The sequence below is a fragment of the Sorex araneus genome, chromosome 5 (genome assembly GCF_027595985.1).
Source record: "Sorex araneus isolate mSorAra2 chromosome 5, mSorAra2.pri, whole genome shotgun sequence".
NCBI classification, from domain to species: domain Eukaryota; kingdom Metazoa; phylum Chordata; class Mammalia; order Eulipotyphla; family Soricidae; genus Sorex; species Sorex araneus.
The window spans coordinates 132,388,803-132,406,635 of record NC_073306.1 but is presented as its reverse complement, the minus strand read 5'-3'; the positions used below and the strand labels follow the sequence as shown (position 1 = coordinate 132,406,635).

The following is a 17,833-nucleotide window of genomic DNA, read 5'->3' as shown; positions in this document are numbered from 1 at the left end:
TCCCACCCGTCCGCAGCTCCTGGGCCCAGTCTGTGACACCCCTGGGGGGCTTCACTTGCTGAGCCACCACCCCCGAGGGTGTTCCCTGGGGGCTCTGGCTCGGGGACTCGACATCCAGCAGGTGCTCGGCAGGTCACCTGCCCATGGCAGCCAGGTACGGCTCAGGAAACGGCCTGAGCTGTGGAACTCGGGCTGGAGGCGCCACACCCCCGGGTCTCCTTTTCCCGGGACGGGGAGCGTCCTCGCGGTCGTCCAGGTGGGCAGCCGGCAGCTCTTTCCTGGCGAGCACTGGGGGCTTCTGGAGACGGGCCTGCCGGAATAGCTCCGCTTCACGCCCGTGAGTTCCCCAAAGCTGTTTTATTTGTTTGCTTATTTATTTATTTTGGCTTTTTGGGTCACACCCAGAAAGTGCTGGGGGGGGGGGGCCCACATGGAATGCTGGGAATTGAACCCGGGTTGGCCACGTGCAAGGCAAACGCCCTCCCCGCTGTATCATCGCTGTATTATCGGCACAGCCTCCCAAAAGGGTTCTAAACGACTTCATTTTTCTTTCCCCTCCTTTGGGCCATCCCTGGCTGTGCCACCTGGGTGCTGGGTGTTGGGTGGGGTTGGGCATCACCCAGGGTACTCTGGCCTGTGAGGGTTTGCCCAGCCCCATCAGAGCCTTCCCCGTGACATAGAAGTGTCAGTATATTGCTGTGTTTCAGATTACCGTGTTCCGCTCTGACATGGTTCTATCAATATCCGTTACCTTACTTCGTAATATTCTCCCACTGCTGACTTTTCACTGTATTCAGCCAAGAGCTGGCTTTTTGTTTAGTTTCTTATTTGTTTGTTTGTTTGTTTGTTTTGCTCAGGGGTTACTCCTGGCTCTGCACTCAGGAATCACTCCTGGCGGTACTTGGGGGACCGTGTGGGATGCTGGACTTGAACCCGGGGTCGCCTTGCATGCCAGGCAAATGGCCTACCTGCCCTACCCACTGTACTATCGCTCCAGCCCCTTTGTTTTTGGGTCACACCCAGCAATGCTCAGGGGTCACTCCTGGCTCTGCACTCGAGAATTACCCCGGATGGTGCTCACGGAGCCGTAGGGGGTGCCGGGGTGGAGCCTGGACCGACAGCGCCTTACCCGTTGTGCTCTCTGTGGCCCAGGAGTGACTTTTTAAAAGCGACAGATTCAGTAAAATATCTGTCTGGATAAAAGAGTTCTGAAATAACAAGAATAAATATTTTCTCTTGTAAAAAGCTTGTTTTGGAACAATAGTGCAGGGGGTCGAGTGCTTGTCTCGCAGGCGGCGACCTAGGGTCCCCCCCCACCCCGTGGCTCCCCAGATCATCCCCTGAGTACCAAGCAGGCTGGAGTGACCTCTGAGCTGGAGCCAGCAGTAAGCCCCGAGCACTGTTGGAGGGCCTGGGGCAAAAGCAAACCGAAACAAGTGCCTGGGTCAGAGTGGCAGCCTGGTGCCTCCCTGCGCCTTGAGGCAGTTTGCACACATGTTTCTGATTTACACATTTTTGATGTCCGTAGTTGCTCACCTCACTATGAAGTTAGCTCCTGTATGGGCATAGTTGAATCACGCTAACCTGCCCACTTCTTCTGTGTCGCTTATATTGAAACTGTATCTCCAGCTCGGCTCTTCCAGGTCAGTTTCCCTTGGAAATATCAGAAATATTGGCTGTGGGGGCTGGAGCCATAGCACAGCGGTTGGGCGTTCGCCTTTCATGCGGCTGACCCGAGTTGAGTCCTCTGCCCCTCTCGGAGAGCCCGGCAAGCAAGCGAGTATCGCCCGCACGGCAGAGCCTGGCAAGCTACCCGTGCATATTAGATATGCCAAAAACAGTAATAGTAAGTCTCTCAATGAGAGACGTTACTGGTGCCCACTCAAATCAATGGGCAGCGGGATGACAGTGACAGTGACAGATTGGCTGTGGTGCTAGGGGGGTGAGAGTCGTGTTCTTTGGCGCGGCTGCAGCCATGTGGAGGCCCCCGGGAGGTTCTCCGGAAAGGGGGGCTCTAGGCCCCATCCGGCCGAAACTGGCCAGGCTCTGCCCTTCACTGTCTCCTCTCCGGGGCCTCTTTTGTTGTAGTAGGTGTTAATTAAAGTGTCACTGAACTTGTGTGTGTGTCTGTCTGATCTGCACATGAGATCTATACTGCCAGGATTTGTGTTTATGTCTCTAGATAACTTCTAAAGTTCTAGAACCAGCCTGTGTTCAGGCTGCTTGGAATTCCTCACCCTGTGTAGGAAGCGTTGCTGGTTTGTATTTTTGGTTTTTTGGGTTTTTTTTTTTGCTTTTCAGGTCACACCTGGCAATGCACAAGGGTTACTCCTGGCTCTACACTCAGGAATTACCCCCTGACAGTGCTCAGGGGACCATATGGGATGCTGGGAATCAAACTCAGGTCAGCTGTGTGCAAGGCAAACACCCTCCCCACTGTGCTCTCGCTCCAGCCCCAGCGTTGCTGTGTTTTGTGCGCTGTTTCAAAGTCGTGTGGAGTCCCAGGTGCATGTTTTCATGTATTTGATGGAACAAGTATCTCTTCATAGCGAAGGTTCCTTGGACTTGTGTGATTTGGGTAGAAAAAATGAGCTTTTCCTTGTTTAAAACATGCATCTCCCCAAAAGTCTTCACTTTGCATCACTCAGAAACAAACTCTCCCATTTTGATTATGTCAGAGTTGAAAAACTTCATTATCTCAGTCACGTGATACCAGTGCCCGATTATTTTTGGCCCCAGTGGACTGTGTGTGAGAGAGATTAGGAAGGAATGAAAGTGACACTGTCCCATCAGGAAACACTCGTGCAGTACAGGCTGTGCCAGACGGCTGAGTGAGGCCCAACTCAGACGTCTGCGGGTCCTGAGTGAGTCAGACAATAAAAAGGAAAAGAAAGGGGGCCGGAGCGATAGCACAGCGGGGAGGGCGTTTGCCTTGCACGCAGCCGACCCGGGTTCGATTCCCAGCATCCCATATAGTGCCCTGAGCACCACCAGGAGTAATTCCTGAGTGCAGAGCTAGGAGTGAGCCCTGAGCATCGCTGGGTGTGACCCAAAAAGGGGGGGGGGAGGGAAAAGGAAGGGGAGGGGAAGAGAAGGAGGTGGGCAGCCCAGGCTTCAGGGAGCCCCTGGAGAGCTCACCCTGGGGCGTGGGGGGGCATCAGCCTGGCTCTGGGGCCACACTGTGACTCTGAGGAGCTGGCAGGGTGAGACGGAAGGGCTGAAGGTTTGGTGCCGGGCCTTGATGCCACTGTTCTTTCTCCCCTGCTGGGAGATTGCAGATTTTTTGTTTGTTTTGTTTCAGGACCGCCTCCCGAGGTGCTCAGGGCTCACTCCTATGCTCGGGGATCACTCCGGGCGGTGCTCGGGGACCCTGGTGCTGGGGACGGAACCGGGGCCTGCGCCCGCCCTGCTGTGCCATCTCATCTCTGCAGCTTCTGGGTTGCAGAGTTTTCCCCTTTGTGACAGGGAGCTTGGCCCCTCCCCGACCATCCATCAACGGGGTGGATGACGCCGCTTCATTAGTTGATAGTGTGGCCCTGTGGTCAGACCAGGACTGCACACGCACAGGCCCGAGCAGGCAGCAGGCGCCCTCACAGACGCGCACTCGGGGCGTAGGGCCGATCTTGTGCGTGTTTAATTCAATGGAGTCAGCCTACAGTTTCGTCTCCGCTTACGGGCCACGTGCTGTCGTGCTCGCTCTGAGGTGCTCCCCGGTGCTGCTGGGTGGGAACTGGGCCGCACCCTGTCAGGCACGTGCTCCAGCCGTTCCTCTGTCTCCCCAGCCCTGTGTGCCTGGCGTGGGTTTTCCACCCGACACCTAAAGCCTCCCGTGCCCAGGACACGCGTGGTGTCCCGTTCTCTGCTGGAGACCCAGCCGACCCCTGGACGGCCTGTGCTGCCTGTCCCCCTGGCAGCCCTGTCCTCCTGGCCAGGCCTCTGCCTTTGGGGACAAATGGCCGCAGTATTTGCTTTCAACGAATGCCGCTGGCTTTGTGCTCCGGGCCGTAGGGACCCAACCTCGAACCCTCCCAGCCCGCCCGGAACGTTCCCCTGGGGGTTTGGCTCGGCTCGTGTCCCGATGAGCCCCTGGCAGGCCCCCACCAGCTGCCGTTAGAATCCCTGGGACCCCGTTAGTGACTCGCCTGCCCAGTCAGGGGAGCCAGCCCCTCCAGGCTGGACAGCGGTGTCCTCCGAGGCCGCGGTTCTCTCCCGCCCGTGCTGTGGGGTTCAGGTGGGCTGCGCGTGCGTGTGTCTTCTCTGTGGGTCTGCAGTTCTGCGTCGTGCGGGTTCTTCCTCGGGAGCGTGGAGTGGGCGCAGCCAGCGGTGACCCAGCCCGCAGCGAACAAGCCACTTCCGTGGCGGAAAACAGCTAAGGGAACCTTCCGTAATTTGCAAATGTTGTATAATTCCCGACTTTTCCTTTGTTATTATTTCTTTGGTTTTAGATGATATTTGAGGGCAGATGGAAATGTCTGAAGTAATTGAATGAGGTGAAAACTCAAAACATCTCCTTTTAGAGATGTTGGATTTATTAACCTAAACTTTTCAAGCTTTAGCTAAATACAGATTGACGGAATATCTAACCACTCGTGCCTGATTAACTCAAGTTTTATCAATCTTTGTTTCTGTTTTGTTGTTGGGGGGGTCTCACCAGCGGGATCAAGGATCACTCCAGGCGGAGCTCAGGGGGCCATGTGAGGACCAGGGGGCTCGGCCCCGGGTTGGCGGGTGCAGGGCTGTACAGCGTCTCTCTCCAGCCTCCATCAGTCTTCACTCGCCTCCTGGTCTTTAATATTCTCTGAGTTAAACGTAGGGAGTTAGGACCCAAAGGAACAAAAATTTTGAGGTGGTTGGGAGCCTCCCCAGGGTCGCGTGTGGCAGTTCTCAGCCAGCTGGGCTGGGCTGTTTGGTGCCCAAGCCTTGTGGCGAGGCTGTGGCCGCTGAGACTGCTCCCTGCAGGGGATGGTGAGCGACCAAGGCCCCGGGGCGGTTTCTGGCCGTCCATTGGTGGGTGCACGGTGACTCAGGAGCGAGTGCGAGCCCTCCTCCTGGGCTCTCCACACTCCTATTCTTCCCTTGATATTCTGGCCTGCGGGCCACACCTGGCAGGCCTGAGTTTACTCCTGGCTTTGTGCTCAGAGGTTGCTCCTGGCAGTGCTCAGGCCCTGTATGCTGCCAGCGTGGGTTGGCCGTGTAAAGCCTGAACCTCCTGGCTGTCTCTCAGACCCCCTCCCTGCTGCTGAAGCCAGGAAATGCGTCTCTAAACCCCTCCCAGTCTCCTAACTTACTTTCTTCTTTTTTGAAAGTCGTTATTTTTATAAGGTAGGTTACTTACTGCACCTGTGGACTGGAGCGATAGCACAGCGGGTAGGGAGTTTGCCTGGCACACAGCCGACCTGGGTTCGATTCCTCCGCCCCTCTCGGAGAGCCTGGCAAGCTCCCCGTGGCGTATTTGATATGCCAGAAACAGTAACAACAAGTCTCATAATGACAATGGAGATGTTACTGGTGCCCGCTCGAGCACCGGGACCACAGTGCTACAGGTTATTTACTGATCTTTTATTTTGTTCCTTTTGTTTCTGGACCACACCCAGCTGCGCTCAGGGGTTACTCCTGCTGTGTGCTCGGGGATCACTCCTGGTGGGCTCTGGGGACTACAGGATGCCAGGAATTGAACCTGGGTCGGCCACGTGCAAGGCAGGCGCCCTGCCCGCTGTATTATCCGGCCCTCCCCTCTTTTAAATAGTTTTTTTCATGGTTTGTTTTAACCAAATTAAGAAGTTTAAGGGTTTTTTAGATAGGGGCCAAAGATGGCACAGTGGGTAGAGCACTTGCCTTTCACGTGGCTGACCGGGTTGGATCCCCGGCATCCCATGTGGTCCCCTGAGCACTGCCAGTAGTGACTCCTGAGTTCAGAGCCAGGAGTAACCCCTGAGTATTGCTGGGTGTGACCCAGATAAATAATATAAATGAAATTTTTTTTCGGATAGGGACTATAGAGAGATCATACAGTGGATTCAATCCCTGACATCCGTATGGTCTCTTGATCCTACCATGAGTGATCCCTGAACTCGGAGCCAGTAGTAAGCCCTGAGTACCACTGGGTGTGGCCCTAAAACACACACACACGTTTTCAGATACTACAGGAGTAAGGCTCTTGCATGCTGCTGCTGACCTGGGTTTGATCTCGACACCCGACACGGTCCCTGGGTGACCCCTGAGCACCAAACCAGGAGATAGCCCTAAGCACAGCCTAGTGTGGCCCCAAAACAAAAAGCAAAACCCCGAGTAGAACATTCTGTTTTCAGTTTTGTTTCTAAGTCCGTGAATAGCAGTAGCTGAGTCTAACTAAGAGGGGGTTTGCAAGTCTTCATTAATTTTATTTTATTTTTTTAATTTATTTTATTTTATTTTATTTTTTTGCTTTTTGGGTCACACCTGGCTCTGCACAGGGGTTACTCCTGGCTCAGGAATTATCCCTGGCAGTGCTCAGGGGACCATATGGGATGCTGGGAATTGAACTCGGGTCGGTCGTGTGCAAGGCAAACGCCCTACCCACTGTGCTATCGCTCCAGCCCCTCTTTGTTAATTTTAGAGTGTGAATGGGCCTCGAGACAACAGCAGAAACACCTGAGAATCACTGTTCAACTGGAATAAATGTTTATTGTAATAAGCCAGTACATCCTGCAGGTATTCTGAAAAATGTATGTGTATTCCAGCTCCTGCTTGAAATATTTGCGGGCTGCCTAGCAGGTATCGGCCAGTTCTGGTTTGTGCCTGTGTTAGGGCTGACTCGTGGTTCGCTCGCGGCCACAGCCAGAGCCGCCTCTCCTCTGTGGTGGCCGTCACCGTCCGGGTTCTGGCCTCCCGTAAGTCGAAGGGACCCTCTGGTCTTAGTTCAGGTGGGATAGGGGCTTCGCTCACTTTGGTTTTTGTCTTGTTTGGGGGCCGCATCCAGCCGCGTTCGGGGGCCCGTGTCTGGTGCTGGGCACTTGGACCAGGGTCGCCCGCCCGCAAGGCCCCCCTCCCACACTGGCATTCTCGCCCCTGCTTTGGATTTAAGCGATTGTATGATTTAATGGATACGCTTGCTGGGAATCCTAGGGTCACTTAGAGCATCTCTCCCTCCTCTACAGACGTCAGAAAATAGAACAAATTCAAAAGAACCGCAGTGCGCCTGTGATTATTTGGGCAAGAGCTCCACACATGCCCGGGTGGAGGGAGTGTTTCCAGGGTGTTGCTGCTCAAGTCCATGGCGGGTGGGGCCAGGGCGATGGTACAGCGGGGAGGGCATTTGCCATGCATGCCGTCAACCTGGGTTCGATGCCCCTGAGCACCGCTGGGTGGCGCTGGGTGAGTCCCCCCCCCTTCAAAAAAAGGTCCCTTGGGTCAGTGTGCTGGGGCGGGCCTGGCCCCCGAGGCCTTCTCGGGCCTTCTCGCCAGGTGCCCTCGAGATTGGTCCTCGTCCTTTTTGTGTCTGAATTTCCTCTTTCGGCCAACCCGGGCTCACTCACCCTGCTGGCCTCTGTGAATCTCTCTGGTGGCTGTCTGCGTCCAGCTACCACCGTGTGCTGGGGGCTGGGCCCGGGCCTCCCCCGTGAGTCGGAACAGTTCTGAGCCACCTGACTCAGTGCTTGTTTGGTACACATTTTTATTCCGGGCAGACATACAGATTAACCACTGAAAGCGTGTAGTGACTCCCCCCTCCCCCCCCCCGCCAAGTCTGTCCTGAATTGGGATTACTCGAGTCTTGGATTGAACTTTTCCTGAACAAAGGTGGTGGCGTTGCCGGGTTTTCTGTGCAGGTGTCACAAGTGCTGTTGTGTGTGGCTGGAGGAAGCCACTCTAGCTGTGGGGCGAGTGGGTGGCTCATCTGCACCCAGCCGCCAGGATGCTCAGGCTGGCCTTCCTGCCGCCCCCAGGGGTGCCTCTGGCGGGACTTGCCCTAAGCGTGGGGAGGGGTCCCGCCTTCTGCTCAGGAGAGTCGGGGGCCCCGTGCACGGGCTGACAGTCCGCAGTGCCACTCCGGCTCGTCCTGGCTGGTCTTGGGTTTGTGTCCCGGAGCTGTGCCTGGCCCTGTGGCTTCGGCAGAAACACGTGACCAGGAAGCAGAGTGCTCCTTTGGGACTGGAGCCAGCTACAGCGGGGAGGGCGTCTTGCCAGGGTCGAGCCCTGAGCACCGCTGGGTGTGGCCCAGAAGCATGGAAAAGGGAATGAGAAGCGTTTGCTCCAGGAGCACCAGAACCCTGACCCAGCTAATGACCGTCCCTCAGGGCTCAGTCGTGGCCCCGAAACCGCTGGTGGCTCCTCCCCCGTCACAGACCCCCTGAGAGCAACTCTTAGGGTGCCCTCAGTTTGGGCGCAGAGGGAGTCGCGTGCTGGGCGCGAGCCGTGTGCAAGCGCCTCCTTCCCCGGCCCGTGCCCCCCGCGGGCCCCGTGCCCTGTAGCCGTCCCTGCCCTGCTCTGACCCAGGCGGGCCGGGGCCTCTGTAGCTGCTGCTGCTGCCCCTGCGCCTGCCCTTTCCTCCCTCTCCACAGGGCCGGAGCACGTGCCCAGTCAGAGGGTTTGGGTTTGTTTTCACGCCTAGAGTGCAGGGGCCCGAGCCCGGTTCTCTGTGTGCGGGCCAGTGCCTGGCCGCCGTGCCGTACTCTGGCCCCAGAGACTGTGTTTCTGGGGAGACTGGGAGTCGGCTCACCGCCTGGTGCTCAGGGCCTGCTCCTGGCTCTGTGCGCCTGCTGTGCCTGCTGGGCGTGCCCCCTTCCCGGAAAGCGTTCCTCAGCCAGAGGGAGTCCTTGCACGCAGCCCACCCTGCTCCCGTTCCCGCACTGGTGTGGCCCTGAACCTTGCTCTCTGGGGCTCCCTGAATCCTGCTGTGGCCTTGGGCCCCGAGACCCCACACCCTCCAGGGATCCGAGTCCCCATCACTGTCTCGCGTACGGCCCTCCGTGTTCCAGTGCGTGTGTATCCGTGACGCGGGCTCCTGCCGTGCCCGTGCCTGTGTTCCCGTGATGTGGGCATGTGGGCTCCATGAAGGGGCTCCTACTGTGCGCATGCGTGTGTATCCGTGATGCGGGCGTGTGGGCTCCGTGGCAGGGCATCCTTGTTGCTCCCTCCCTGCTTGTTCTTGGGTGCGTGTGAAGTGCCGCCGTTGGAGTTGAGTGAGCCTGAGTATGGGGTGTCCCACCCTCTGGCATTTCTGAGATGGTAGAAGCTTCTAGAACCTCAAGTCCCCATCGTCGTCGTGCCCCGCCCGCCCGAGGGTTTTGCTGGCTTGCTTCAGGGTTGCCGTGGGAGGCTGCTGGTCGCTGGAGTCTCGGCACTCAGGACAGGGTGCTCGGCTGGCGTGAGTCTGAGCGGAGGCCAGAGAGGGGAGGCGGCCCTGGGGCAGGGGGCTGGCCTGTGTGAGGCCCCTGCTTGGCTCCCAGCACGAGAAGGGATGGTGGCTATGGGGTCACCCGGGTGACGGCGACTGTCCAGTGGCCTCCATGCCGGCCACTGCCCCCCACGGTGCGAGGGCTCCAGTTGGCCCCGCCCTGAGCTCGGGCACTGCACGGGCACTGGGTGGTGAGAGTTTTCCCTTTTCTTGTTTCTCATCTCTTGGTGATGCCCCGGGCTCCCCTGCCTGCGGCCGCGCACCCCAGACACAGTCTTTCGCGCAGTCGTTTGTCCAAACCCTGGGGGTGGGGGCGGGGGGCTCGGTTTGTCGTCCGGTTGTTGGGCTCGTGGTCACCTCCCCTGGCACCGCAGACTTTAGGGCCATCAGGTTCCCGCCCTCTGCATGCCGCGCCTCTGCTCCAGGCGGCAGGGGCGAGCAGCTGGCCCGGGCTGGACAGTCCCCCTGCAGTTGCTAGTATCTTGAATCTCTTTCCATTTATTTTAGGAGTAAAAGTCCCTCGCAATTTCCGACTGTTGGAAGAACTGGAAGAAGGCCAGAAGGGCGTAGGAGATGGCACAGTTAGCTGGGGTCTAGAAGATGACGAAGACATGACGCTTACACGATGGACAGGGATGATAATTGGGCCTCCAAGAGTAAGCGTCGAGCTGCGGCTGTCGTGTCACTGTCTCACACTCACTGCGCCTCCTCTGGGCGGAGTGGCCCTCTCGGGCGCTCGCCAACGGTATAGTTTCTGAAATGTGGCTAGTCTTTTCTGACCGGTTTCGGTTTATGTGTATTGAGCCTCCTCTGGTGCTGTGTAATCCCTCTGAATGGTAAGCAAACACCGGACGCTCGCCTTCCTAGTGTGACTCGACAGGCCCGCGTGGACGGGGTGGTTGGAGCCCTGATGCTCTCGGGGGTGGCTCGGGACGGAGCCCGAGTGACCGCTGCACTGTCCAGCGGTGGGGAGGCCTTTGCGGACCCTCCTGTGTGGCCAAGCGGCCTTTGCAGAGGAGGCAGGGCCACGGGGCCGGAACTGTTGCTTTTTCCCATTTTCATTTTCCTTTTGTTTTCCTCAAGTGTCTCTAGAGTAAACAGCAAAACCTCCCGAGAGGCGGTCTTTGCTGCTTGCAGGGGCCGAGTGCCCGGTGGCTTTGGTCCCGGCACTGCTCCCGTCAGCCCCCGGCAGGAGCGGGGCGGGGGGCGGCGGCCGCAGGCGGCCCTGACTTCAGAGGCTGATCAGATCCTGTGTGTCTGCCGGCCTGGGGCGGGGGGTTACATGGGTCAGGGGGGCCTGTGCAGGACCCCGGGCACCGATGCTTCCCGCTCTTCCCCCGCAGGCCGGAACCGGGCGCTCTCCAGGGTCCGCACTGCCATCAGCGCCTCACAGGGCCCACCAGACCCTTCCAGGGGACGCCTTTGGGTCATTTTCATGATGCTGTTGTCGTACTTTGGGCCCTTTTAGAATCCTGTTTCGTCTCTGGCCGGGCCGCCGAGAAGGCGCGGGAACGCCTTGATCCCCGGGATCCTCTTTCCACTCCTCTCTCCCCGTATTCCTCCGGTCTGGCTAACGAGGACCTGGTGGCTCTGCAGTACGGGGGACCGGGTCTGGAGCTCGTGTCCTTGAGCCTCTGCCGGCCGGTGTCGGGTGGCTCCGCCTCCCCGAGCCCGGGAAGTGGCTCAGGACGGACGGGCTGAGTGAGAGACTTGCTTTCAGGGTCCAGCAAGTGGAGCGTGAAGCACTTAGCCGTGCAAATCTGTTTGAGACCACAAAATTATAAACTTGAAACGAGCACAAGCACCCGTAAATTTACCTTCTCTTCCTCCTGCTGATTTTCAGCTTGTTCCACGCTCCTGGTAGCTGCCCTCTGCGAGGTGTTTCCCACCCTTCCGTTACAGCTTTGTTGAGCTGCGATGCGTATTGCCACAGAGTATCGAGACATGCCAATCCCGATACATAGTACAAAATGCATTACTGTAGCATAGACTTGGGGGGGGGCCCTGGGGCCACTCTCTGGGTGCCGGGGGTTGACCTGCGTGCAAGGCGAGCGGCTGTCTGCCCCCTACCTTGGAAGTATAACCCAGTGGTTTTCATTGCTCGGAGCCGTGCGAACTCACTCACGTCAGAACGTCATGAAGACCCCCACACCCCTCACAGTCACGCCGTTCTGCCCCCAGGGCCTCTCGGCCGCCAGCCTCGCTCCTCTCTGGGTCCGCGGCCTGCGTCCTGGGGGTCGGCTCTGGCCACACCCTGGGGCGTGCAGGGGAAGCGTTGCCACGAGGTGTGGCCTCCCTGGCACAGTGCTCCCTGGTCATCCCGGCAGAGTGCCCAGTGCCCCCCTGGAGCTGAGCAGTGCTCGATCTTTCGATCACTCAGTTGACAGGCGCTGGGGAGTTTCTGCTTTTTGTGTGGCGGTTTTTGCGTGGGTGCAGGCGGCCTGCTCCCTCTGGTCTGCGAGGAAGAGCATGGTCGCCGGGTCACGTGCTGTGTCATTTCCTCTGTTTGGGGGGGGCTCCCTGCTGGCAGTGCCGGGGGGCAGACTGGGGTCTGCCGCCTTCGAGCATGTGCCTTTTCTGCCTGGGGCTGGCCTTCACCGCAGTGCCGGGGGTCTCGGCTCCCCTCACCCCCCCCACCCCCCCCCCCCCGCCTCACCCGTGCTTCATGGTGTCGGGCCTCCTGGTAGTCGCGGGCGGCAGTGCTCCGGCCCCGCTCAGCTGTGTAGGGGCCACGTGGTACCGGGGATCAGGCCCTGGGTCTCACACACGTCAGGCGTTGTCCATGGGCCTCGCCTGTGCGCTGCTCTCGCGGTGACCCCCGCAGCCCCCAGGAAACGGGCCAGAGCAGCTGCACCGCAGCAGAGCGCTTGCCTTGTGCAGTCAACCCAGGCTCGGTTCCCAGCACCCCGTTGGCCCAGAACAGACTGAGGTGGTCGTGGAGGAGACCCCCGGCCCCGGGCACCGCCGAGCGCAGCCTGGTCGGGGTCAGGGCACAGGTGTGTGCCGGACAGCGCAGCAGCGTGTCACAGCCTGAAACAGCACTCGATTTGTCTCTTGCCTGTTTGCTGTTACGTCACTCAAAGATTATCCTTTGGCGGGGCCGGAGCGACAGCACAGCGGGGAGGGTGTTGGCCTTGCACGCGGCTGACCCAGCTTCAATCCCCGGCATCCCATAGGGTCCCCCGAGCACCGCCAGGAGTAACTCCTGGGTGCAGAGCCAGGAGGAACCCCTGAGCATCGCCGGGTGTGACCCAAAAAGCAAAAAAAGTTCAACTCTGACCCAGCAGTTCTGAGCAGAGTGCCACCCCCTTCCCTAGCCGTGCTGAGCAGTCGGTCACCGGCAGGACACTTGTCTTGCGTGCGGCCGGCCCAGGCTCAGTCCCAGCACCCTGAGCTGGGGAGTGTGAGTGCAGCCAGGAGGACACCCTGGGCGCTGCCGAGTGCAGAGACAAAATGACCTCAGAGAGGGGACGGGGCACGCCCTGCTGGCCCAGGGCCTCCGGGCATCGTCACACCACTGAGACTGCTGTGCGCTGCAGTGGCCGCTCCCGGAGCCAGGCCAGGCGCTCGCCTCGCACCCAGCACCACGTGTGCCCCCTGAGCACTGCCAGGACTCAGCCTGGAGCACTGCCCGGTGTAGCCCAAAAATCCAAAAATAATTAAATAAAAGAAAATGGGGGGCTGGAGTGATAGCACAGCAGGTAGGGCGTTTGTCTTGCATGCGGCCGACCCGGGTTCGATTCCCAGCATCCCATAGGGTCCCCTGAGCACTGCCAGGGGTAATTCCTGAGTGCAGAGCCAGGAGTAACCCCTGTGCATCGCCAGGTGTGATCCAAAAAGAAAAAAAAAGAAAACGGGCCGACCCGTGTAGCTGGAAAGCAGGGTGCAGAGCAGTCTGCAGGGCTGCTGCGTGGGGGAGGCTGTGGTGTCTGTGCTGGCCGCGGGGGTGTGCGGGGAAGCCTTCGGCCGTGATTGTATTAGAGCGGGCCCAGCGGGAAGGGCACTTGCCGGAGTCAGTCCCCGGGACCCCAGACGGACCCCTGAGCCCCCGGGATGGTCCCTGAGTGCAGAGGCAGGTGTGGCCGCAGAAGCAGAAGCAGAAGGATCTGGCTGGCCGGCGCCAGGGTCGAGGGGAACAGCAGTTGCTCTGGGAGGGGAGGGGGGGAGGAGGGGGGAGGAGGGAAAGGAGCAAGAGCTGGGGGCAGCCTGGGGACAGGGGGTTCCCACTGACAGTGGCCACTGCCGCCCGGTGCCAGCTGGGCGTCTGCCTCCCGTGGGCCGACCTCAGGCCCGGGCGGGTGTGGCGGGGCAGCCCTGGTCTCCCAGCTCCTGCTCTCCCATGGTGGGGGGGTGCAGGGGCGCAGCGGTGGGGGGTGGGCAGTGAGGGGGTGCTGTGGGAGCCCTTCCCGCCCCTGCAGGGTCTGTTTCCGGGGGCGCTGCAGGGGTGGTGCCGTGGGCGGGCAGGGGCCAGTCCCGGAGCCCCTCTGCGCTGTGGGTGTGGCCCCCACGCCACACCCATGACTTCCTCCTCCCTGTCCCCTCCGCGCCCACGAGCTGGCAGGTGGTCAGTGGTCAGCGCCCCTCCTTCCACACACTCGGAGCCGGGCCCCAGCGCTCCTCTCACTTGGCCGGGGCTGCGTCTCGGGGTACAGAGCCCGGGTGGGGGCGCGTCTGTGGCTTGCCCGGGTGCTGGGCTGATGAGCACAGCCCCCCACAGCCCCTGGGCCCACTGGCTCCCTGCTGCGGGACCCTTGGGGCTGCTCCCTCTGTCCCTCTGCCGCCCGCTGATGACTGCTCGCCCCAGTGCCCTGTGCCCGCCAGCCGCTGCCCCGCCTCGCCGGTGCCCCCCCGTGCCACTCGCAGCATGCGGCCTCCTCCTCCCTGTCCCCAGCCTTGCCGTCCGTCTGCATAAGGCCTCACTTTCGGGGGCCCACCGGCAGCCTCCCGGCAGTGCTCTGCGCTTACTCCTGGCTCCGCTCAGGGGTGCTCCTGGTGGTGCTCGGGGACGTCTGTGGCGGGCCCCACGCCGGCCCCACCTCTCCCTACGGTCACCACTCGGCTTGTGACGGCTGCTCCTGTGGCTGCTCTGGGGGCGGGGGTGGCAGGGAGGGGCCTGGGGCTCTGGCGGAGCCCGTGGGGCCCGTGAGGGGCTGGGCAGTGGCCTCGGCCCGAGTTCCCATCCGTCTCCAGGCTCACGTCCTGCTTCTGCCCTGTTCATTGAGTGGGATTTGCCCACCGAGGAGGAAACGTGTTTTGCGCCTACAGTTCCTCCCCCCCCCCGCCCCAGGTTGGGAGGGGCCCCCAGTGTGCCCAGGGGGCCACACGCTGTGCCCGCTGCAGCTCAGCCTCCCTCACTTCTTGTCTGTTGACGCGGGAGCGAGTTCCCCGAGGAGGCGGAGCCTGGTGGCACCTGGGGAGAAAAATCAGGAGAGTGTGGGGACTCGGCACTGAGCGTAGGTGCTGCGGTCACTTCGGGCCCTAAGGGACACATGAAAGGGTCTTACGGTGTGTCATAAATGCCTTCTGAGTCCCTGGCGCGTGTCTCAGGACCCCCGCCTGGTGGGGTTTATCGGGATGAGAAAACTCCCTTCAGTGACCACTAGATGTCGCTGTCTGCACTGACGTCGTTACTTATGTCGCTCTAGGCGCTGGCCCCCAGGGGGCCCCAGCGAGCAGGTGCTCCCTCTTCATCTCCCCAGGAAGGTGGGGTACACCCAGTGTCTGAGCTGGCTGGGGGTGGGGGACACTCGGCAGGACAGATGGGCATGGAGACCACTCCTGCAGGCTTGTCAGAAGTCACAGTTGCTCTCGTGTCTGGCCAGGCGTGCACACACACATGCGCACACTAGTAATGTTGTCTTAGAACTTCAGTGATGGAATATTCTGTGTGTTCTGCTGAGATCAGAACTTTGGGAGGAGATCAGTGTAAGGACTAGGTATTGCTAACTTAAACATAGCAGGTTGCTGGGGCTGAAGCCATAGCACAGCGGGTAGGGCATTTGCCTTGCACGCAGCCGACCCGGTTTCGATTCCCAGAATCCCATAGGGTCCCCTGAGCACCGCCAGGAGTAATTCCTGAGTGCAGAGCCAGGAGTAACCCCTGTGCATCGCCGGGTGTGACCCAAAAAGCAAAAAAAAAAAAAAAAAAAATAGCAGGTTGCGGCCGGGGCGGTTACAGTACAGCAGGGAGGGGTCTGCCTCGCGCGGGGCTGACCCGGTTCAGTCGCTGACACCCCACATGGTCCCCCAAGCCCACCAGGAGTCGGCGCTGAGCACTGCCCAATGTGACCCCAAGACCAAAAAAGTGAGACTAAAAACTAGCATGTCCTCTTGAGAGTGGGGGTCCCAACTTCGCGTTTAGGAGGAAATGGGCGTGAAGTTACCTTTCCGTTCACTGCGTGTAATTCACTGATATTTCTGTACCTGTCTTTTCCAGACAATTTATGAAAACCGAATATACAGCCTTAAAATAGAATGTGGACCTAAGTACCCAGAAGCACCTCCCTTTGTAAGATTCGTAACGAAGATTAATATGAACGGAGTCAATAGTTCTAACGGCGTGGTAAGTCGTCCTCCCGCCCTGGAGGCTGAGGGTCACTCTGCGAGCGCGTGCAGGCTGGGGTGGGGCCCCGTGGGCAGCTCTGGGGGTGGCAGGCGTGCCCTTCCTCTCCTGCTCACGCTCACTAAGGTCTTCGGTCTCGCTTCTGTCAGAGGCTAAGCGGCGGGCACGTCCCAGAAGCCTGGGGCTTCCCCGAGACCCAGAGCCTTGGGAGCCCGCCGCCCTGTCCGAAGGGCGCCCCGGGGCTGGGTCTCCATTTCCGATCCCCCGGGAGACCTGAGAGAACCCCAAGGCCCGCCCCGGGCGGCCCCAGGCTCAGGCTGCCACCACCGCGGTCACCTGACAGCCTGGCGCGTGACCCCCCAGCCCAGCCAGGGCCAGGCGCTGTGCCGCACTGAAGCGGCGAGGCCGGTTCTCTGTGAGGGGCCTTTCCCCTGCGGCCTGGGGACCCGGAGGGCCGGCCAGGTGCGGGCAGGGGCGGGCGGGCCCCTCCTGGCGCTCACCGGCCGCACTTGCGCCTGCAGGTGGACCCGAGGGCCATCTCGGTGCTGGCCAAGTGGCAGAACTCCTACAGCATCAAGGTGGTCCTGCAGGAGCTGCGGCGCCTCCTGATGTCCAAGGAGAACATGAAGCTGCCGCAGCCGCCCGAGGGACAGTGTTACAGCAACTAGCCGGCCGGCCGCGCCGCAGCGTCTCGCCCCCGGTCGCCCCGCCCCAGAGGCCGTGCGCTGGGGCCGCCTCGGGACTCGGGCGCCAGAGGACGCTCCTGCCGGAAGGCCGTTTCTCCCACGCTCCCGTCCACGATACTAACCCGCCGTCCCTCCCGGTGCCGGGGCGCGCTGCCCGGCTCCGCCCGCCCGCGTAGCCACTGTCCACGTCGTCGCACTTCTGGGATCAAGAACGTCTGGGGAGGCCGGTCTCCGCCCTGATGGGTGGGCGCGTCGCCCAGCCGTGACAGGCGCCGCACACAATCACCTGCTGTCCGCCCCCGCCCGCCCGCCCGCCCGGCGCGGGGGGCGCCCGCCGGCCCCTCTGCCTGCCTTCTCCAAGTCTTAAATGATGTCCCCCTTCCAAGCCATCGTCCTGGCCCCGCCCCCCTCCCCCACCCTTGGCCAAAGCATCGATTGTAACCCCCTCTGCTCCCCTCAGAAATTGGCCTTCGGTGAGGAATTCAGGGCTTCTCCTCCGCCTTCCCCCACCTTTTCCGAGGGGTGCTGCTTCCCTTCCTCCTCGCACCCCTGTTACACACACACACACACACACACACACACACACGCACGCACACACATGCATACACGCGCACACACGCACACACACCCCGCTCTCGTCGACACGCCCCTGCCCTGGCCAGCAGCCATTCGGCCGGGCTGCGGAGAGCCTGGCCACCTGGTTTGATTTGGGAACCACCGCGATTTCCTCTCCACCAGCCTGGGAGACGCCCGCGGGGTCCGTGGCCCCCCGGGCCTCTGCTGTCACCCGCGGCCCATGTTGTTTTCTCAAGCTCAGGTTTCGATAAGGTGAAAAAAACGGTCACCGGGGGCCGGCCCGCCCTGCCGGCTCAGGTGCCGGGCGGGTCAGCGTGAAGAAAGGCCACGGGACACTCGCAAGCACACACAGTCCCTCCGAGTGAACTGCCCCCCGCCCCGGCTCTCGCCTTCTCAATCAGTCGGAGATGCGTGGCGCAGGCCTCTCTCCGGCCGTCCCGGCGACGCGCGGCTCTGGTTGGAATCTGACAACTGGAACAAAAAGACCTCGACTCCGGGTGCTGCCTCCCGCGGCCCACGGGGGCCCACGCCGGCAGGCCCGACTCTGGGCGAGTCGCTGCGTTTCCCCCGATTTCTGTCCAGGACCACTAGATGCTGAGATGTGGATGCGTACCGGAATAAAAGCGATTCATTGTG

The 17,833-nt window shown here is 60.6% G+C and overlaps 1 protein-coding gene across 3 annotated transcripts in view; it reads left to right on the top strand.

Annotated features, from left to right (window-relative positions):
* UBE2V1 (ubiquitin conjugating enzyme E2 V1) overlaps positions 1 to 17,833 on the top strand; it is a 25,893-nt gene extending 8,060 nt beyond the window's left edge. Inside the window, exons 2-4 of one of the 3 annotated variants that reach the window (XM_055137837.1) lie at positions 9,881 to 10,029; positions 15,810 to 15,935; positions 16,457 to 17,833. In XM_055137837.1, coding sequence (XP_054993812.1) covers positions 9,881 to 10,029; positions 15,810 to 15,935; positions 16,457 to 16,603 — 422 coding nt within the window. In that variant the 3' untranslated portion in view covers positions 16,604 to 17,833. Of the gene's footprint in view, positions 1 to 9,880; positions 10,030 to 10,057; positions 10,210 to 15,809; positions 15,936 to 16,456 lie in introns of those variants that run through there. The other 2 variants (XM_055137838.1, XR_008630161.1) reach the window with 2 other exon arrangements.